Source organism: Engraulis encrasicolus, chromosome 15 (genome assembly GCF_034702125.1).
Source record: "Engraulis encrasicolus isolate BLACKSEA-1 chromosome 15, IST_EnEncr_1.0, whole genome shotgun sequence".
Taxonomy (NCBI): Eukaryota; Metazoa; Chordata; class Actinopteri; order Clupeiformes; family Engraulidae; genus Engraulis; species Engraulis encrasicolus.
Window position 1 is genome coordinate 54,390,100 of NC_085871.1, and position 22,500 is coordinate 54,412,599.

The 22,500-nt window shown below is 45.3% G+C and overlaps 2 protein-coding genes across 9 annotated transcripts in view; both read left to right on the forward strand.

The window, feature by feature from the left end:
- Window positions 1–4,876, forward strand: part of mybpc1 (myosin binding protein C1) — a 95,996-nt gene extending 91,120 nt beyond the window's left edge. For 3 of the 8 annotated variants that reach the window (XM_063217669.1, XM_063217668.1, XM_063217670.1), the window contains one exon: window positions 4,533–4,875. In XM_063217669.1, coding sequence (XP_063073739.1) covers window positions 4,533–4,549 — 17 coding nt within the window. In that variant the 3' untranslated portion in view covers window positions 4,550–4,875. Of the gene's footprint in view, window positions 1–4,532 lie in introns of all 8 variants that reach the window. The other 5 variants (XM_063217672.1, XM_063217671.1, XM_063217673.1 and 2 more) reach the window with 2 other exon arrangements.
- A 13,587-nt stretch (window positions 4,877–18,463) lies between these two features.
- The window catches only part of chpt1 (choline phosphotransferase 1), a 45,975-nt gene continuing 41,938 nt past the window's right edge, over window positions 18,464–22,500 (forward strand). The window contains exon 1 of the mRNA XM_063217674.1: window positions 18,464–18,967. Coding sequence (XP_063073744.1) covers window positions 18,728–18,967 — 240 coding nt within the window. The 5' untranslated portion in view covers window positions 18,464–18,727. The remainder of the gene's footprint in view (window positions 18,968–22,500) is intronic.

Consider the following 22,500-nt stretch of genomic DNA (forward strand, 5'->3'; position numbering starts at 1 on the left):
TCCAGGTTAAGAAAGTCGTGAAGGTCGTCAGAAAGGTTATGGGGGTGGTCACAGAGTCCCTTTTCTTCGTCTGCCAGTCTAACCTCATAAAGTCTCCTCTCTCTCTAGGATGGTGAAGAACTCTTCATGGTGGTCTTTTGAGATACACATCAACACAGCAATACACTTCACTCACCATGCCCCCCTCGCCAGCAGTGGTGTAGTGGGGATTTTTAAGGTGGGGGTACGTGATTTTTAATGTTATCAAATAATTAGGCAACTTATCATGTCAAACCCCCCAACTGTCCTTAATCTACCGTCAATCACCTGCAATACTGCTATGTGATCATTCCTTTTTGTATTCAAACATGGGCAGAAGATTTTTTTAAAATCTCACTTCAGGAGAAGTGGGTGGACTGCGTACCCCCGTGTACCGCGCCCACTACACCCCTGATCGCCATCTATTGGCCAATCCGGATATACAGGACCGGGAGAAATTAATCTATGCTTTTATTTCCTGTAGAGTTGACCATTGCAATACCCTACTTACAGTACAATGTGCTATATCAACCTCACTGCTATTGCCGCTGCTGTTGCTATTCCAGCGGTGTAGCTGAGAAAGTTGACGTCCAGATCCACATCAGGGGCTAGTAGCAGTAGCATGAAGGGCCTTTGTCCCTCAACACAAATACGTTCCGTTGCATTGTACTTGACGCCGGTGTCATACGTATGACATTACAGTGTCATAACCATGTCATTACAGTGTCGTAACACAGTAAGTTTTAAACATTATTTCCATATGTCTTCAACATTTTATGACTGTTATGGTAAAGCCAAACTTAACAATGTCAACCTTTCATGACCATAAAATGTTTATGACATTGACATTATGTTTATGACTTGTCAATGACTGTCATGACACTATTTTACAGTTTTTCTCGATTGGTTTGGCTAATTTCTTGAAACTGAGATGACATTCCTATAACCATTGGGTCATTTGGCCAAACATTCTTACACTTCTGCACAACTGTTCAGATAACTAGCAAAATGTCATATACCTCCCAAAACACCTCATTCTTGCATCAGCACTAAACCTTCTCCCATATAAATAGTCAGTACCATCAAAATGGCATAGATCCTTCTCAATTGCTTTGGCTCATTTGCATTCATTTAGTCCTTCTGTCAAAATAAACTGGATGGTTCAACATAACTACATGGATCCTCATCACTCGCTCATATCACCCCCAAAACACTTTACCCATGTGTCAAAACTAAATTTCGTCCCCACATATATCATCAGTACCCCCAAAATACATTGTCCCTTTGCCATTGTGTAAGCACTGCCAGTCAAAATGGTTAGGTGTTTTATCTACGTTCAGCTAACAGATTTCGACTATGTATAAAAATGAAAAAGTGAGTGAAACCATTGAAGTTTGACAACACAGATAATTTACCAAGGACATCTATCAGTAACTTTCTTTACTGTAAATTCATATACAGAAAGTAATGCCCATATGGCACAGGTTTCTCATGGGTTTGGCTCATTTCTCAAAACAGAGATAACATTCTCAAAATAACATGGACAAATGTCAAAGCAACTAGCAATTGTTCAAAACAGAATGTCGTTTGAAAAAATGTCAAGAAATTAGCCAAATAACAGAGGAAACTGTAGTATACACGGTTGTAAAATTATTTTCTACTAACTAGTAAAGTTACAATACCATCTGACCTGTTGAAAACTGTCATGCCTTTACTATGTAATGAAATTCTTAAAATATGATGTCCTTGACTGTTTTGGGAATTGTGTAGACCACTTTGCATATGATGACTTACACAATGAAATAATGCTGACGTGTTTTGGAGAGGGCAACCATTAGACTGAGAATTGTCTAATTCGTTTAGATAAGCAAGGTCAATTTATTTGGAAAATGTGCTAAATGTATGCTGAATGTGTCAACTGAAGGGTATTTGTACATAGCCATCTGCAGAGATGTACTAAACATTTGAGACATGTACAAAGCATTTGATATCTGATAAAAGCAATGAATAATGCCATTCTGTTTTGGGAAATTGCAAGTTGGTTTGGGGATTTGTCCGTGTTGTTTTAAGAATGTCATCTCAGTTTTGAAAAATTAGCCAAACCAATCGAGAAAAACTGTAACACTATTATGTCACTGTCATATCATGCGTATGACGCTGGTGTCAAGTGAAGTGTGTCCATCCGTTCTTGCCTCATTGTCAAGAAGCCTCTCTGACACCTCTCTGACACCTCTCTGACACTTTGTTTTCTGATGCAGGACCTTGTCAGTATGACTCCATGAATCCTTCACTTGTCATGTAATACCCATTTTCCATTTGTGATGAAACTGTGATGTGATGAAACTGTGATGTGATATCTATTTGCATAATCATCTGTAGACGATGTGAGTAATCTGTGCCTAATTTATTGTCATAAATGTCTATTTTGTCACATTGTGTAGAGTTGGCATCAATTCAGTAAATTCGGGAGATGAAGTCTAATTAATGTCTGATTAAAATGTAACATGAATATAATTTGATCCATCTTGAGTCCAATTGAATCTCAGTTCATTTCCAGAATTGACTGAACGTTCAGCAGTGTGTTGATGCCTACTCCAGCGTCAGTCATTCATCTGGTTTATGTTTCCTCTTCTTGCCTTAAATGTCCTTAGTGGGTTACACTTAGCTTGATGCCGGCGTCATACATATGACATAACAGTGTCAGAAGAGTGTCATAAATGAGTCATAAACATTTTATGGTCGTGAAAAAGTGGGCTGTCTTTACCAAAACCAAGTGTGACTTAATTACAAAGTCTTAAAGTGTTTATGGCATTGACATATGTTTATGACACATGAATGACTGCATTATGACACTCTTATATGACACTGTTATGTCAACTGTATGACGTTGGCCTCAAGTTAAGTGTTATCCCTTAGTGACACACATACATACATGTGAATAATAACTCCATCATGTAAATATTTAATGACTAAAGTGACGGGTGCCCACCCTACTGGAGAACCATAACTACCCATGTAAGAGTCGGTAACCATCCTCTCTTCTCCTCTCTTCTTTTCTTCTCTTCTCTTATTGTCTCTCCTCTCTTCTTTTCTTCTATTTCCCCCTCCTTTCTTCTCCTGTCTTCTTCTCTTCTCTTCTCTTCTCTTCTCTTCTCTTCTCTTCTCTTCTCTTCTCTTCTCTTCTCTTCTCTTCTCTTCTCTTCTCTTCTCTCCTCTTCTCTTCTCTTCTCTCCCCATATGAGACTATAACATCCTCCTCTTCTCCACTCCACTCCTCTTCTCTCCTCTTCTCTTCTCTTCCCTTCTCTTTTGATCTCTTCTCTTCTCTTCTCTTCTCTTCTCTTCTCTTCTCTTCTCTTCTCTTCTCTTCTCTTCCCATGAGACTATAACATCCTCCTCTTTTCTTTTCTTCTCTTCTCTTCTCTCCTGCCCTCTCCTCTCCTCTTCTCTTCTCTTCTCTTCTCTTCTCTTCTCTTCTCTTCTCTTCTATTCTCTTCTCTTCTCTTCTCTTCTCGTCTCTTCTCTTCTCTTGTCTTCTCTTCTCTTCTCTTCTCTCCTCTTGTCTCTCCTCTCTTCTCTTCTCTTCTCTTCTCCCCTCTTCTCTTCTCTTCTCTTCTCTTCTCTTCTCCTCGCTCCCCATATGAGACTATACCATCCTCCTCTCTTCTCCTCTTCTCTTCTCCTCTCCTCTCCTCCTCTTTTCTTTTCTTCTCTTCTCTTCTCTTCTCTTCTCTTCTCTCCTATTCTCTCCTCTTCTCTTCTCTTCTCTTCTCTTCTCAGGACGTCCATGCCTGTCTTCTCTTCTCTTCTCTTCTCTTCTCTTCTCTTCTCTTCTCTTCTCTTCTCTTCTCTTCTCTTCTCTTCTCTTCTCTTCTCTTCGCTCCCCATATGAGACTATACCATCCTCCTCTCTTCTCCTCTTCTCTTCTCCTCTCCTCTCCTCCTCTTTTCTTTTCTTCTCTTCTCTTCTCTCCTATTCTCTCCTCTTCTCTTCTCTTCTCTTCTCTTCTCTTCTCTTCTCTTCTCTTCTCTTCTCTTCTCTTCTCTTCTCTTCTCTTCTCTTCTCTTCGCTCCCCATATGAGACTATACCATCCTCCTCTCTTCTCCTCTTCTCTTCTCCTCTCCTCTCCTCCTCTTTTCTTTTCTTCTCTTCTCTTCTCTCCTATTCTCTCCTCTTCTCTTCTCTTCTCTTCTCTTCTCTTCTCTTCTCTTCGCTCCCCATATGAGACTATAACATCCTCCTCTTCTCTTCTCCTCTTTTCTTCTCTTCTCTTCTCTTCTCTTCTCTTCTCTTCTCTTCTCTCCTCTCCTCCCCTCTCCTCTCCTCTCCTCTCCCCATATGAGACTATAACATCCTCCTCTTCTCTTCTCTTCTCTTCTCTTCTCTTCTCTTCTCTTCTCTTCTCTTCTCTTCTCTTCTCTTCTCTTCTCTCCTCTTCTCTTCTCTTCTCTTCTCTTCTCTCCCCATATGAGACTATAACATCCTCCTCTCCTCTTCTCTTCTCCTCTCCAGTCACCCTGCAGGAGTAGTCCTCTATTTTCTCTCTGTTCTCTTCCCCATCCTGAGGTAAGCTGTCATATGATACCTGCATATGAAGCTTATGTGCCATTCATTTGGATCACTTTTTTTGGTTTATTTTTCATTTTTGTTCCTCTGACCTCATATGTATCCTAATGTCACACCAGAGTTCCCCTGCAACTTACAGTAATCGCGAATCATGACCTTGCGGATGAAGTTGCACTCTCAGGAAAATTAATTCAAAAGCTCTTCGTTTAAGGCCTTAAATCAAAGCGTTTAGTTTTATGAAAGAGTCATCGAGGGATGTAAATATCGACATAACATCCATCGACCATATATGTGTGTATGGCTGGGCTGTCTCTGAAGCATGTCTGCAAAAACATACATTATGTGTCCTTGACAAAAGGCTCCTCTGCAGTTCGAGAGAACAATAAGGTCTAACAGTTAGTCTGTCAGTCAGCTGCAAGACCTGAGAGTTTTTCCTGAGGGTGTAATATGATGATCCAGTTCATAACATGCTAACGCATGATACATATACCACCTTAGAGAGGTTTCCTTTACAGTCTGTTTCATATGTTTTTCTGTTTACCTGATGTGGCAAACGTCATGGGCAAAAAAGTTTGCAAATAATTGAAGTCATCATAACACAACCATTTTGAATTCTCCAGAATCCGTGGTATCTGGAATTCCGCTTATTATTTCTTTTGAATTTCCATTGACTGCTATGAATGAGCTGTTTTTAGAGGGCAGTTTTAGGCGGACTGTAAAAGAAAGCTTCACTAACATCCCATGATGCACTGCACTACACCTGCACCTGCACCTGTACGTGTCCCTTCCTGCTTTTGATCAAGCAGCTTAGCGTGAAAGCTACAATAGCCTGCTGCTGGTTAATGACGTACGCTACGTAGCATGAAAGCTACAATAGCCTGCTGCTGGTTAATGACGTACGCTACGTAGCGTGAAAGCTACAATAGCCTGCTGCTGGTTAATGACAAAGCTACGTAGCTACAGTACTGAGCTGAGGCAGCTTAGCGTGAAAGCTACAATAGCCTGCTGCTGGTTAATGACAAAGCCACGTAGCTACAGTACTGAGCTGAGGCAGCTTAGCGTGAAAGCTACAATAGCCTGCTGCTGGTTAATGACAAAGCTACGTAGCTACAGTACTGAGCTGAGGCAGCTTAGCGTGAAAGCTACAATAGCCTGCTGCTGGTTAATGACAAAGCTACGTAGCTACAGTACTGAGCTGAGGCAGCTTAGCGTGAAAGCTACAATAGCCTGCTGCTGGTTAACCAGTGTTGCCAGATTGGGCGGGTGCCCGCCCAATTGGGCTACTTGGGATGAGCGTCGGCGGGCAAAAACGGGAAAAATTGGCCATTTGGCGGTTTTTTAAGCCATTTTGGGCCCATAGAAGTCAATGTAATTTGTTGAATTTGGGCGGAATTTAGCGCATTTTGGCGGTTTTTGAGAACCTTTTGGGCGGGATTTGGTCAGACACATCTGGCAACACTGTGGTTAATGACGTACGCTACGTAGCCCTATCTACAATAGCCTGCTGCTGGTTAATGACGTACGCTACGTAGCGTGAAAGCTACAATAGCCTGCTGCTGGTTAATGACGTACGCTACGTAGCGTGAAAGCTACAATAGCCTGCTGCTGGTTAATGACGTACGCTACGTAGCGTGAAAGCTACAATAGCCTGCTGCTGGTTAATGACGTACGCTACGTAGGCCTATCTACAGTACTGAGCTGAGGCTGTGAGCTTTGCTGATATGTCCAAACTGTACAAAGTGTTTCTGTGGTAACCACATGCTCCTCATGATACAGTGTAAGTATGCAGCGGCCTAAAGGCCATGAGGTTTCCCAAACCTTTCTGTTGCGACGTCTTTTAGACCTAAGAATATTTTCGCAACCCAACCACCTCCCGCCTCCCTCTCATATTCCAATTTTTTTTTGTGCATTGAATTTGCTAAATTTGAAATCGAAATTCACAGGAGAACATTATTTCAACCTTTCAAGTGAATACCAATTTATGGAATTATGTTACTGTTAACTTGTGGGTTTTTCCCGTTTTTATGCAAATGCCCTTCTCTCTGCGACCCCCAAGCAGCACTTACAGTAAGTGACCCCCCCACCCCCAGGGGTCCTGCCCCCCGGTTTGGGAACCACTGGTCTGTAGGCCGTGAGGATAAGGATCTGTTCAACTCTCCAACACCGGCACCGGCACCTGCGCCTGCACAGCCCAACAAACCAAACCGCAGTGCTCTTGTGTCTGGCGTGCCGTGATATTTACTGTGTCATTCCATTTCACCGCCTCTGCAGATTTCACTTTGTCTGATATGCACAGACCAAGATTAGATAGATGAATTTTAGTCTCAAAGTATTCGTATAGTCCAAGATTAGATAGATGAATTCTAGCCTCAAAGCATACATAGATTCCCAGTCCTGCAGACATACTTTTAGTAACTACAGTACGACAGTATATGGCTGCGTATTTCACTTAGAATAGAGTAGCGCAATATAGAAGCTGTGAGCGTGGTGAATGAATGGCTTTATAAGTGTCTGTAGGCCTCGCTCTACATGTGCACCAGAAACGACCAGAGCTACCAAGTAGCCGAGATTGTTGTAGTTTAGTTTCACAATGGATTTGCTATATTTGCTCTGTTATTGACATGCTTGACTTAGCTATTCAATTGCATAATGGCTCTGGCTTGTCCGCCTGGGACATTTTGAAGATATAAACATTCCAAATGTTTTTTTGCCGAACCAGAGCTCATTACTATAATATTAGCTGACTTTGACTGAAATTCGCTCAGGTCACTTCGTCTCCGACTTAGTTCGCTGATCCTCCATAAAGAAATAATGACTTTTTTATTACATTGCATTTTTAACCAAAGCGACTTACAGTTGAGGACATAATCACAGCCAACATCACTAGTTGATGCAAAGTGCACAGGAAATATACAGAACAATGACTTCCATCACTCTGGTGGCTTTGGTCACTTTTGGTGTGCACCCACAGTTACTCTATAGTCTGACTGCCTTACTGCCTTCTTGCCTTTTACTCATCAGCAGTGTTGCCAGATGTGTCTGATCAAATCCCGCCCAAAAGGTTATCAAAAACCGCCAAAATGCGCTAAATTCCGCCCAAATTCAAGAAATTACATTGACTTCTATGGGCCTAAAACGGCTGAAAAAAACGCCAAATGGCCAATTTTTCCCGTTTTTGCCCGCCGACGCTCATCCCAAGTAGCCCAATTGGGCGGGCACCGGCCCAATCTGGCAACACTGCTCATCAGCTGTGCACGGCCACAGTTACCATATTGTCTGACTGCCTTCTTGCCTTACTGTTACTGCCTTCCTACTCATCAGCTGTGGGCTCCCACAGCTACTGTATTGTGTGACTGCCTTACCACCTTAAGGGCCGTACACACACATCGCTGCTATTTGCTAGCTTCTCGCTTGCTCGCCTACTCGCCTCTCTTTCATGGAACGTTCGCTGAAAGTTCACGCGGCTTTAACTGCCAATGAACAGGCGAGAAGTATCGAACTATGTCTACCAATTGGTTACTCGCTTACTTGCCTCGCTCGAAGATAAAATATTTTCAACTCGGGATCCGCCCACATCGCATCGCTTGTACAGTACTCGCCTACTCGCCTGCAAGTCTCGCTGGAACACATTGACATTCTATTGACTTCATTCGCTGAGCGAGTAACTAGCAGCGACGTGTGTGTACGGCCCTTTACTGCCTCTCCTCTCCTCTCCACTCTACTCACCAGAGCTCCACCTGGACACACTCACATGGGGTGTTTCAGCATCCCAATGTCTTTGTCTCACACGCGCCTGTCCTCTCTCTCTCTGTCTCTCTCTCTCTGTCTCTCTCTCTCTCTGTCTCTCTCTCTCTCTGTCTAGAATTCTCCTCTCCTCTCCTCTCCTCTCTCTCTCATCCTCTCGCTGTCTACCGCTGTCCTCTCTTATCTCTGTCTGTTTATTTCCACATTCTCTCTCTCTCTCTCTCTCTCTCTCCCCCTTTTCACAACTGTATCTGTGTAAAACAACAAACCTCTTTGCTCTTTCCTGTCTGTGTGTTTATAAGCAGGATTGAAAACCAGTGTGTGTCTGTCTGACTGTTTGCTTGCACAGACTCTCTGTTTCTGTCTTCCTCTTCTTTCCAACTCATCACATCTCTGTCCTCTCCTCACCTCCTCACATCTCCTCTGTCTTCCTCTTCTTTCCAACTCCTCACATCTCTCTCCTCTCCTCAACACCTCACATCTCTGTCCTCTCCACAACACCTCACGTCTCCTCTGTCTTCCTCTTATTCCTCTTGTCTTGATTTGCCTTTTCTGACTTTTTTTGCATATTGTGTAAATTGATCTGTCATACTCAACAACACAACCCCCCAACAACCAAAACAATAACACCCCCCCCCTCCTCCCGGTGCCACTAGTTACAATAACACCACCCCCCCCCTCTCCCGTTGTCACTAGTTACCTGCCTCATCTGAACCTTCTCTTCTCTTCTCTTCTCTTTCTCTCTTTTCTCCACACACTCCACTTCTTCATTGGCTACCCTCCCACATCACCTGCCCACCACCACACCTCCACCACCACTTACCCCTTTGCTCCCTAAAACTCATCCACCCCCTCTTATCCACCGCCCCCCTCCCACCACAACACACACTACACACACACACACACTCTACACACACCCTCCACTATCCATAACCCCCCCACCACACACACACTCACACTACACACACCATCCACTATCCATACCCCCACCACACACACACACACACTCTCTACACACACCCTCCACTATCCATACCCCACACACACACTCACCCCCCATACACACTCCTCTCCCCACACCCTCCTCCATCCATACCCCCCCCACACACACACATACCCCCCCACCACACACATACACTCTACACACACCCTCCACTATCCATCCACCCCCCCACACACACACACACACACACTCCTCATATGACCCCCCCCCCCCCCCCCCCGGTGGCTTCACCTTCTTCGAGCTGATGAAGAGGGGAGTTCCGCTGCAGCTCATCGAGAAATACATGAACGACATGAAGGACAAGGCCAACGACTGACACCATGACGACACACAGTTACCATGACAACACACAATTACCATGACGACACACAGTTACATGAACGACATGAAGGACAAGGCCAACGACTGACACCATGACAACACACAATTACCATGACGACACACAGTTACCATGACGACATGAAGGACAAGGCCAACGACTGATACCATGACAACACACAGTTACCATGACGACATGAAGGACAAGGCCAACGACTGATACCATGACAACACACGGTTACTATGACAACACACAGTTACCATGACGACATGAAGGACAAGGCCAACGACTGATACCACACATGGTCACTATGACGATACACAGTTACTATGACGACATGATACCATGACGATACACAGTTACTATGATGACATGATACCCTACGACAACACCCCACACGGTTACTATGACAACACGTCACAGAGTTACAATGACGACACACAGTTACTATGACAACATGAAAGAGTAGAACTCAGACTGATCCCATGACAAAACCCACATGACGTTACTATAGCGATTGCATTTCACCACACGTGTGGTTACTATGACGACTGCTTAGCACCTGTGGCTCTAGCCTGCACCTGTTGTGTGTCTCGGGCGGGGAGGGGGGGGGGGGGGGGGGGTTAGTAAGGGGGGAGAATGTGTGTCTCGGGCTGGGGAGGGGGAGGGGGAGGGTTAGCAGCGGGGGAGGATGTGTGTGTGTGTGTGTGGGGGGATAACAGGATGGTTGGTGTAACACTTGGGTGGGGGGGGGGGGGAGGAGGGCACTACATGTGACAGAATGCTGTGGTGTGTACAAATGTTTTGTTGATGAGATAGAGATAAATGTGCAGAAACTCCAAATATAATCCACTTATCCTGAATGGATTGAGTAATTACACTAAATAATATAAATATATATTTTCTTTGATGAATCAAATGCATGTCAACAGCTGCTTTGAAGTAAGTGGTGAAAAGTAATTGTGGCGTTACTCAGTATGTTCAAGTTTGGCATGTTGTTCATTACTGTATTAATGAATTAGTTTATAACTATATTTATGGGTTTTTCTGTGATATTTATGACTACATTTATGCATTACTTTATTATTTATTTATACATGAATGGCTGCGGATTAGGTGTAAATGTGAAGAATATTAAAACAGGAAGTTATTACTATTTCTCTGTGCCCAGAGTCGGGTTCTGAATGTATTTGGGAGTTTTCGGGGGGTTCCAAGAGCAGCTTAAAGTCCGCACATCCAAACGTCTGAGCTGGGAGCAGGATAAACACATGAGCACGTTAAAAGAGAAAAAGTCAGCTTCAGGAGGAGAGAAGCGCCACACACTCCCGAGTTGTGTAAACAAGTTTTAATGTGACAACGTTTTGGCCTGTCGCTGCACCAGATAAAAAGCTGACTTTTTGATGATTGGAGGTGCAAAACACACACCAGAAAAAGAGGTACTGGTAACACTTTTACTCTGCACTCCTGCAAGTGTTTTCCTGGTTGCCAGCTCCTCCAAGTTTTTAATGTGACAACGTTTTGGCCTGGCTGTCGGCACTCGGGAGTGTGCGGCACTTCTCTCCTCCTGCTTTTCCTGGTTGCCAGCACCTCTGTTTCTGGTGTGCTTTTTGTTTTGCGCCCCCACTCATCAAAAAGCTTCAAGCAGGAGCTTCATGACCATGTGCACTTCACATCTGAGGGAGGGGTTGTACCCATATGAGGGAGGGGTTCGGTTCTACTCATATGAGGGAGGGGTTCTACCCATATGAGGGAGGGGTTCTACCTGAAACGTCACAGAGAGATGAAACAAGTGGAAGCAGAACAACCCAGATGAAGCATTTTAACTGGTTTTGGGGGTTACGCCTGCTACCACTAATATTTATTTTTATCTACAAGAAGACAGAATGTGTTGCTTCTGCACTAGGTGGGAATGTGTTGCTTCTGTAGACTGTACTAGGTGGGAGACGTTTCACAGCGGTGACTGTGGAAGTGTCAGTGTGGCTGCAGCCTGACTATTTGAAATGGGTTACAGGGCCTTTAATGGGTTAGGAGGACAGTGTCTACCAGGGCTACGCGAACACACGGCAGGGGGAACGTGGGTAAAATATGACACAAAATGAAGCCTAATATAGTCATATTGGGATAGAGGAGGATATATAGGTCTTGAGTTTAGGGGGTACTCTCTCATGATATGACAAAAGTGTAATATAACATGTTGGAAAAGACAGGAGTACGGTGCGTTTAATAGTTTATGTTGCGTAATGATTTATGTAAACACTGGCTTATGTAGCCTAATGATTTATGTTAACAATGGCTTATGTAGCCTAATGGTTGATTGGTTGGATCGTGTTGTGTTGTTGTATTTTCACAGAGCACCAATAAAAGTGTGTTGTGTTGTGTATGTGGTGATGACAGCCAGGTGTTGTTCTGCCTGCATGTACCCTACCCTGCAGTACAGGGCTGGACTGGCCATCTGGCACACCGGGCATTCCCCTGTGGGCCCCGCACACTCGTGGGCCCCTATTTTCAGGCATGTAAAAAAATACAAAAAGAATATATATATATATATATATACAGGGCTCTAAATTAACTTTTTCCACCACCAGCCAATTTGGCTAGTGGACATTTTTTCTTACCAGCCAAACAGAAGTTCAACTAGCCATTTTTTTTTTTTATCTCGCCAAAATAAACTATGCTTTAGGCTAATTATTTTTTTAAATTATGGCCATTTTGTTCAACTATGTCTACAACACAGATAGGCCTACACTATAGGCCTGCATACTATGCCTATGTAATAAGCATATTATAGGCTATTTTTCATTATTTTTTAACTTCTGCATTATTTTTTACTTTCATTACTTAGGCCTGATCAATTTCATTAGTTTTTATTCAATTCCTCTGAAAACAGTGAATCACATCTCAAGCCACTCACATAACAGACCTTAACATACAGTAACCAAACACAGCCAAACACTACAAAACCTCACATACGCACACCCTAAGGAAGGAGCAGAGATGAGAGGAAAAGGAGAGGAGAGAGGAGGAGCTCTTCTCTACCATGCGCAACAAAATGACAAGAAGCCTATGTTTAACTAAAAGTAAATAATATCACGGGAATCTTCGCTTCATTTGTTACTTCCATAGCTTCGTCGTTAGTTGCTTTTTTTGTTATTCTTTTTCTTTCCGATGGCGTGGGCTTTCCAACTTAGTTGCGCGCGCAAGGACTCGGAACATTTCAGAAGACAACTGACAGCTACGCTCACACTACTCTGACAGTCAGCTCTCCTCCTTTGCCCTTGTCGCAATTTCGTTCCACAACCACTTTTTTAACGTCACTACTATTACTGTTACAATTACTACTGGCATTCACCAATACAGAGAACCTTGCTCTAACCCCCGCCACATTCTCATCACTCGCACAAAACATACAGAACACAAAATAGGGGCCCACGAGGGTGCGGGGCCCACAGGGGAATGCCCGGTGTGCCCGATGGCCAGTCCAGCCCTGTACAGCAAGGTAGGGTACATGCAGGCAGAACAACACCTGGCTGTCATCACCACATACACAACACATCATAATCTGCGTTAGTCCTGTTATTGAAACGGTCAGGCCCTCGCAGCTTCAAAAAGGCAGCCTGTTACAGCAAGGTTCATGCTAGTAGCAGTAGCAGTACTAGTGACGTTAAAAAGGTTGTAGCGAAAGCGACGGGAGCATAGGAGGAGAGCTGCCTGTCAGAATAGTGTGAGCGTAGCTGACAGAAGGCTGGTCATCTGAAATGTTTTCAATCCTGGCGCGCGCAACGGCATGGAGTTGCCGCTCGCTGCACTGGAAAGCCCACGGTGGGAGGCTACGTCGTGACGCAAGTGTCCATGGGTAATGTAGGAAATCTCGCCGTCTAACGTTTGTCATAGCAGCGGTTTACCGTTCATACTTTACCGTACTCGGGCGCCACTAGCCAAATAGGCGGGTAGGTATTTTTTTCTACTAGCCAAAATTATTTTTCACCCGTGTTTGGCGGGTTGGCGTGTGTTAATTTAGAGCCCTGTATATATATATATATATATATATATATATATATATTTACATTTCTGATAAAAGGGGCCCACGACAATTATGAGGAGCCCTTTTAAGCCAAAAGTGCCCGGGCCCTATTTCTCTAATAATGAGGGGCCCTTTTAAGCCGAAAGTGCCCGGGCCCTATTTCTCCCTCATGAGGGGCCTTTTAAGTCGAAAGTGCCCGGGCCCTATTTCTCTAATAATGAGGGGCCCTTTAAGCCGAAAGTGCCCGGGCCCAATTCTCCCCCATGAGGGGGCCCTTTAAGCCAAAAGTGCCCGGGCCCAATTCTCCCCCAGTGCAGCCCTGCAGCTGTCCTCCTGTATCCTGCTGTCCTCTGGGTGAAGAGTGCTTCTCTTGTTTGAAGCAGTTTTAAGTTACTTTTCAGCTTTGCATGTTTGCAAATCTATTTATTTGTATTTTTGTTTGTTTTTGCAATGGTGTCATAATAAACACATCATATTCATTCGCAAGTCTCTGTTTATTTTTTTCTCTCCCCAGTTGTGTTGGCTATTGTGTGTGTGTGTGTGCGTGTGTGTGTGTGTGTGTGTGTGTGTCTGTGTGTGTGTCTGTGTGTGTGTCTGTGTGTATGATCACGTTCAACTAGATAATCTCCCAAATAGCCCAGATATTACCATCATTGATGAAACAAATAGAATAGTGACACTTGTTGAAATAGGTTGTTCTTTTGATTTTCATATGGACACTTCTTTTAATGCCAAAATGCTTAACTACCAGCCACTGGTGGAATTAATTATGAGCCTTGGAAGTTAGTCGTCCTTGTGTTTGGGAGCCTTGGACACATACTTAAACTAGTCATGCGAGGCTTGCAACTGTGTGGATTATGCAAAAAGAGTGCAAAGACACTGGCCACATTCTGTTCAATTTCTGCCATAATAGGAAGCTTGTCCATTTGGAGGCGGAGATGTCACATCTATCCATAGAGACTAATGGACTTATTATTCTGATTTCATCATACTTGCCAATCTGCAGAATATTTGTATCTGTAATCCTTCCCTGTGTGGTGATCCAAATAAAAGTATTAAACTGTGTGTGTGCGCACGCACGTACAGTATGTACGTCTGTGTGTGTGTTTGTGTGTGCGCGCGCACACGCACGTACGTCTGTGTGTGTGTGTGTGCACGCGCACATGCACACACACACGCACACGCACGTACGTCCCTGTGTGTGTGTGTGTGCGTGCTCACCTGTGTGTGTGTCTGTGTGTGTGTGTGTGTGTGAGAGAGAGAGAGATAACTCATGTGAGATCAGGACACTTGGTGCCTTCTTGGCAGCCTCCAGAGCTGCTGTGTGAATGTGTGAATGTGTATTTGTAAGCCAATTGAGTCAACTGTTTACAGCAGTTGTGATATTGTACTCTATGCATACAGTCTATTATGAATACATTTTCATTTGATTTGATGTAATTGATTGATTCAGCAATTCCACTGTAACATCAGTCTCTTATTACTCCTGAAATAAAATAATAAAATGCCATACAAGGAGGAGTGGACGTAGCCTAGAGATGTGTATGATGGTGAGAGTGGACGTAGCCTAGAGATGTGTATGATGGTGAGAGTGGACGTAGCCTAGAGATGTGTATGATGGTGAGACGTAGCCTAGAGATGTGTATGATGGTGAGACGTAGCCTAGAGATGTGTATGATGGTGAGAGTGGACGTAGCCTAGAGATGTGTATGATGGTGAGACGTAGCCTAGAGATGTGTATGATGGTGAGAGTGGACGTAGCCTAGAGATGTGTATGATGGTGAGACGTAGCCTAGAGATGTGTATGATGGTGAGAGTGGACGTAGCCTAGAGATGTGTATGATGGTGAGAGTGGACGTAGCCTAGAGATGTGTATGATGGTGAGAGGACGTAGCCTAGAGATGTGTATGATGGTGAGAGTGGACGTAGCCTAGAGATGTGTATGATGGTGAGAGTGGACGTAGCCTAGAGATCAGGGCTTGACACTGGCACCTGCCAACCGGCCAAATGCTGGTAAAACTTGGCTGTGGCTAGTAATACTTTCAGTGTCACTAGCCAATTTGGCCGGCAACTTATTCCTAGGTATGACATACACATTGTAGTAGCCTATATTCTCTTTGCCCCTTGTGTATCAATTGTTTGTAAGTTCAAGAAAAAGCTCAGTAACTCAGTTTCTATTTACTTGGTATACTTCCATGTAGAAAGCTATATAGGTCTACTCATCTTGCTTTAGCAACTCATCTTTTAAGGTTAGACGTACACCATCACGATGAAGAAAAAAAACAATATAAAATCTGTGGCTACTGGAATACCTGAATGGCTAGTGACTCAGGAAAACCACTAGCCACAGTGGCAGGTGGGTGAAAAAGTTAATGTCAAGCCCTGCTAGAGATGTGTATGATGGTGAGAGTGGACGTAGCCTAGAGATGTGTATGATGGTGAGAGTGGACGTAGCCTAGAGATGTGTATGATGGTGAGAGTGGACGTAGCCTAGAGATGTGTATGATGGTGAGAGTGGACGTAGCCTAGAGATGTGTATGGTGGTGAGATGTAGCCTAGAGATGTGTATGATGGTGAGACGTAGCCTAGAGATGTGTATGATGGTGAGACGTAGCCTAGAGATGTGTATGATGGTGAGAGTGGACGTAGCCTAGAGATGTGTATGATGGTGTGACGTAGCCTAGAGATGTGTATGATGGTGAGAGTGGACGTAGCCTAGAGATGTGTATGATGGTGAGATGTAGCCTAGAGATGTGTATGATGGTGAGATGTAGCCTAGAGATGTGTATGATGGTGAGACGTAGCCTAGAGATGTGTATGATGGTGAGAGTGGACGTAGCCTAGAGATGTGTATGATGGTGAGATGTAGCCTAGAGATGTGTATGATGGTGAGAGTGGACGTAGCCTAGAGATGTGTATGATGGTGAGAGTGGACGTAGCCTAGAGATGTGTATGATGGTGAGAGTGGACGTAGCCTAGAGATGTGTATGATGGTGAGAGTGGAGGAGTGGACGTAGCCTAGAGATGTGTATGATGGTGGACGTAGCCTAGAGATGTGTATGATGGTGAGAGGAGTGGACGTAGCCTAGAGATGTGTATGATGGTGAGAGTGGAGGAGTGGACGTAGCCTAGAGATGTGTATGATGGTGAGATGTAGCCTAGAGATGTGTATGATGGTGAGAGTGGACGTAGCCTAGAGATGTGTATGATGGTGAGAGTGGACGTAGCCTAGAGATGTGTATGATGGTGAGACGTAGCCTAGAGATGTGTATGATGGTGAGAGTGGACGTAGCCTAGAGATGTGTATGATGGTGAGAGTGGACGTAGCCTAGAGATGTGTATGATGGTGAGTGGACGTAGCCTAGAGATGTGTATGATGGTGAGACGTAGCCTAGAGATGTGTATGATGGTGTGAGTGGACGTAGCCTAGAGATGTGTATGATGGTGAGAGTGGACGTAGCCTAGAGATGTGTATGATGGTGAGATGTAGCCTAGAGATGTGTATGATGGTGAGACGTAGCCTAGAGATGTGTATGATGGTGAGAGTGGACGTAGCCTAGAGATGTGTATGATGGTGAGACGTAGCCTAGAGATGTGTATGATGGTGAGAGTGGACGTAGCCTAGAGATGTGTATGATGGTGAGACGTAGCCTAGAGATGTGTATGATGGTGAGAGTGGACGTAGCCTAGAGATGTGTATGATGGTGAGACGTAGCCTAGAGATGTGTATGGTGGTGAGGAGTGGACGTAGCCTAGAGATGTGTATGATGGTGAGAGTGAAGTGAAAGCCCAACAGGGGGACTCCAACTCCAACTTCCATCGTCATTATGACACAGCATACAAGTGCACACAACAAAACTGCATTTATGCCTCACCCGTGCAAGGGGGCAGCTCCCAATGGCACTTGATAGGGAACAGTGCAGTGGTACCTCAGTCATGGAGGAGGGGGGAGAGCACTGGTTAATTACTCCCCCCAACAACCTGGAGGACTGGCAACCTTTTGGGTACAAGTCTGACGCCCTGACAGCTTACCCCATGACTGCCCACGGTGTCATTACTTATCCAGAATACTATGGCTTACATTACATTACATTACATTGCACTGACGCTTTCATTTATTCAAAGCAACTTACAGCTATTTAGGTCCAGGATATTGGTTACAGTCCCTGGAGCAATGTGGGGTTAGTTAGGTGCCTTGCTCAAGGGCACTTCAGCCATGGATGGAGGTAGAAAGAGGTCAGGGGGGATTCGAACCTGCAACCCCTGGACTGAAAGACTAAGTCTCTAACCACTAGGCCACGGCTGCCCTGCTCCCTCAGAAGTTTCTATACGCATTGGTAAATGCAGCATCATGTAGGAAACTCTAAACATCAAATGGTTACAATATTGCACACAGTGCAGGTACTCGTGTCTCTCATTAGTTATGGACAGTCCTGACTGTCATGGCTGTTGGTAATATAGCAACAAAACAACATTATTACAACATTATTACAACATTATTACAATTATCATTATTATTATTATTATTATTATTATTAATAAGAAGAACAATAATACATTAGGAGCTGAACAATAACGAGCCTATTGGAGTTGTTGTGTCTTTCTATGTCAAATATTCAGGCAGCAGTCAGAATGTCACCGACACTGCAGTATGCTACAGACTACGCTCTCTGCTCACTGCTCGCGGTGGCCAAATCGGATCCACACACAGCCAGCTCGACTTTTAAATCTCCCGCCGCCGTTTCCTTCCGGGCCCCTCGAGCTGCTTCCTGCTGTTGCCACACTGTAGCTCGAGTCGGAGGGGCAGCAGTGGTGGACTTAACGGTGACGCTTGGCGGAAGGTTCCGCTGTCCACAAAAAAAATGACTTTTCTGACATAGTTTGGACGCTGCATGTATGCGTAAGCCTCGTCTGGGCAATCGGACGCTAGGCGAGGATAGCCTACCCAGGGTCGTGCCTGAACCTCGGTCGCCTCTACCCGGGCACTTAGTGGACACAGACACCGCTACTGGGGAGTGAGTGAGTGAGTGGGAGCCACCAGGCAGGCAGCCACCATGCCGCACTGGCTGTGGCCTGAGCCGCTGTCACCAGGGCAGCTCAAGCGGCTAGAGGAACACAAATACTCCGCCGCGGGTCGCTCCTTATTCGAGCCGCCCTGCCAGATCTACTGGAACTGGCTCGTGCAGCAGATACCGACATGGGTAGCGCCCAATACGCTCACTATCATCGGGCTGGTGGTCAACATTGTCACAACGCTGATCCTGGTCTACTACTGCCCGACAGCTACTGAGGAGGTGAGTTGAGGAAAGCGACATGATGGCCAAACTTTCTGCGCGTCAGGATGGGAGGAATGGAATCGAGGGGTCTTCGTCATGTTTTCATCGAGTTGTGTGTGTGTGTGTGTGTTTGTGCCACGCTTGCGGTCTAGGTGGTTGTTTACCACAATGTAACCAACGGCGAGTCTAGTCTAACACACTGCGTTTCCGTTTTGAGTGGTTACCAGGCGCCCGAGCTGTAGTTACACTGTTACATTCTGTGCGTCATTGTGAAACATTTTCTAATCACAATCCTAGCTGCGGGATTTCCCAAGATAGCCTATATTTACAACGGTGAAAACAGTTCTAATGCTACCTAGCACACTTGCAGTTGGAAAATGGGGCTTTTGCCGACTGTGTTTTTAGCCGAAAACTCAACTCCTTGACACAGTTGGGTTGCTATCAACAGAACCAACCGTGGTGTGTCCTTTGGAATAGCGAATGGCCTTTCCCAGAGTTGCCTGGATTGTTATGTTTGTGTGTTGTGTTGCTAGTATCACTTCCTCGAAGTCACTAGTTGGGTCACGGGCTCATGAGTCCTGTGTGTTGATTAAGCAGCTTTTACATCCGCTGACGGATCAATTACCAAGAGCAAGAACCAGAATTAGCCTCTGCTGCCGCGCTCAGGGGGTCCGCTGGAGAATAGGCCCATGTGAGTTTATAGCCTATGAAGTGAACTGTGCAGTTAGGTCTAATAGGCGCTAAGTGGACTCTGTTTAAATAACAGCAACATCAAGCCCAGAAAGCAAGTAAAGACACATAGGCCTAGGGCTCTACACTTTGCTTTTGAATAGACGGTTGTGAAATGACGATGCCATACACACCAGACATCAAACGGAACACAACTGAACATCACAGGTAGGCCTACACAGTACCCACACCATAGGTGTGTTTTTGAACAGCCTATTGTGAAATGTTGAATTTGACATTTGATATGAGCAGTTTGACATTTGAAATGTCACACGTGTGTCCTGACCTGTCCTGGGCCTTTCACCGATAAATGTCATTCCACAGTCAGGGTTGCCAGATGAGGCTGATGATTTCCAGCCCAAAAAATGTTCAAAATCCGCCTAGAAGCACAAAATCCCGCCCAATTCTATTGACTTCTAAAAATGGGCTTTCAAAAAGTGGGCAGGTTTTTCTGATAGATGCCATTTTTACCCGCACACGGCCATCCTAAGCAGCCCAATTGGGCGGGAACCAGCCCAATCTGGCAACACTGTCCACAGTCCACACAGGTTATCAATATCTGTGGAGCAGCCAGCAGCCCTCTGCATAGTTAGGCCCCACGTAGGGGTTCGGGCGTTGTCAAGTAGATCACAGGGTTGCAGGTTCAATCCCCACCCTGACCTCTCCCTACACCTCCATCCATGGCTGAAGTGCCCTTGAGCAAGGCACCTAACCCCACACTGCTCCAGGGACTGTAACCAATACCCTGTACCAAGGCACCTAACCCCACACTGCTCCAGGGACTACTATAACCAATACCCTGTACCAAGGCACCAAGGCACCTAACCCCAAATTGCTCCAGGGACTGTAGCCAATACACTGTATCAAGGCACCTAAGCCCCACACTGCTCCAGGGACTGTAGCCAATACCCTGTACCAAGGCACCTAACCGAACATTGCTCCAGGGACTGTAGCCAATACCCTGTACCAAGGCACCTAACCCCACACTGCTCCAGGGACTGTAACCAATACCCTGTACCAAGGCTCCTAACCCCACACTGCTCCAGGGACTGTAACCAATACCCTGTACCAAGGCTCCTAACCCCACACTGCTCCAGGGACTGTAACCAATACCCTGTACCAAGGCACCTAACCCCACACTGCTCCAGGGACTGTAGCCAATACCCTGTACCAAGGCTCCTAACCCCACACTGCTCCAGGGACTGTAGCCAATACCCTGTACCAAGGCACCTAACCCCACACTGCTCCAGGGACTATAGCCAATACACTGTACCAAGGCACCTAGCCCCACACTGCTCCAGGGACTGTAACCAATACCCTGTACCAAGGCACCTAACCCCACACTGCTCCAGGGACTGTAGCCAATACCCTGTACCAAGGCACCTAACCCCACACTGCTCCAGGGACTGTAGCCAATACACTGTGTGAAAAGATCTGTAAGTTGCTTTGGACAAAAGCGTCAGCTATGTGTAATGTAATGTAATGTAGTGTAATGTAATGTAATGTAGTGTAATGTAATGTAATGTAATGTAGTGTAATGTAGTGTAATGTAATGTAATGTAATGTAATGTAATGTAATGTAATGTAATGTAATGTAATGTAATGTAAGGTATTTCCCTCCTCAGCATGGGTTTGCAATACGACTACTACACAGCGCTGCAGCAACACACGTTAGCAACACCTCTGGCACCAGCCCGCAGCTCTGGGACATAGTATCAAACTACTAGTGTTGTAGTTAAACCTTTAAGAGTTGCACTCTGCTGGTGTTGTAATGAAACCTTTAAGAGTACTTAAATTTCTACTGTATACAACTCCTGACAACTCTGACAACACCTCAGGCTCTGCCCACAGCCCTCAGTCCTGAGCCCTCAGCAGCAGGGAGCCCAGAGCTGCACTTTGCCCCCCGCAGCCCGATCAGTTCAGCAGCTCTAGAGGGGAAATTGCCCCCTGCCAGGGCCGGATTAATGCACAGGCTAGATATGGCTGCAGCCTAGGGCCCCCTACCTGCCAGGGGCCCCATGCTTGGCCAACAGTCAAAAAAATGCAGAGTTGTGTCAAGATGCAATATTGAACATTTCATCTTGTGTGTTGAGTACAGTTAAATAGTAATTAAAATCGAAATTATGATACAGTCTATGTAAATTTATCTCGTAATTTGCCTTCCGGCGGGGGGCCCCACAGCAACCTGTAGCCTAGGGGCCCCGGGTCATCTTAATCCGGCCCTTCCCCCTGCACGCCGCGCGCTTCAGCCTTCAGCAGACGAGGAATTGGGGCCCAAAGTCCAGACTGCACTGCCATACGTGTAGTGTAGTGTAGTGTAGTGTAGTGTAGATGGCACTCTGCTCAGCCCTCAGCAGACGGGAGGGGAATTGGGGCCCAAAGTCCAGGCTGCACTGCCATACGTGTCACAGTGCACAGTCTCTTTGGTCCACAGCCGCAGCGTTGGCATGAAGCCTGATAACGAGATGTGATACGGCTCCGTCTAGGATACGGGCCTGATACGGGCCTGATAGCAGGCTGATTGGGGCTCATATATTATATAGCATTTACATACGTGAGGCCTTTCATGATTAGCCAGGAATCTCTCTGATTTCCCAACCTGAGCGTGCATGCAACCACTGCATACAAAACGTGAATGCATGCAACCACTGCATACAAAACGTGAATGCATGAAACCACTGCATACAAAACGTGAATGCATGAAACCACTGCATACAAAACGTGAATGCATGAAACCACTGCATACAAAACGTGAATGCATGAAACCACTGCATACAAAACGTGAATGCATGAAACCACTGCATACAAAACGTGAATGCATG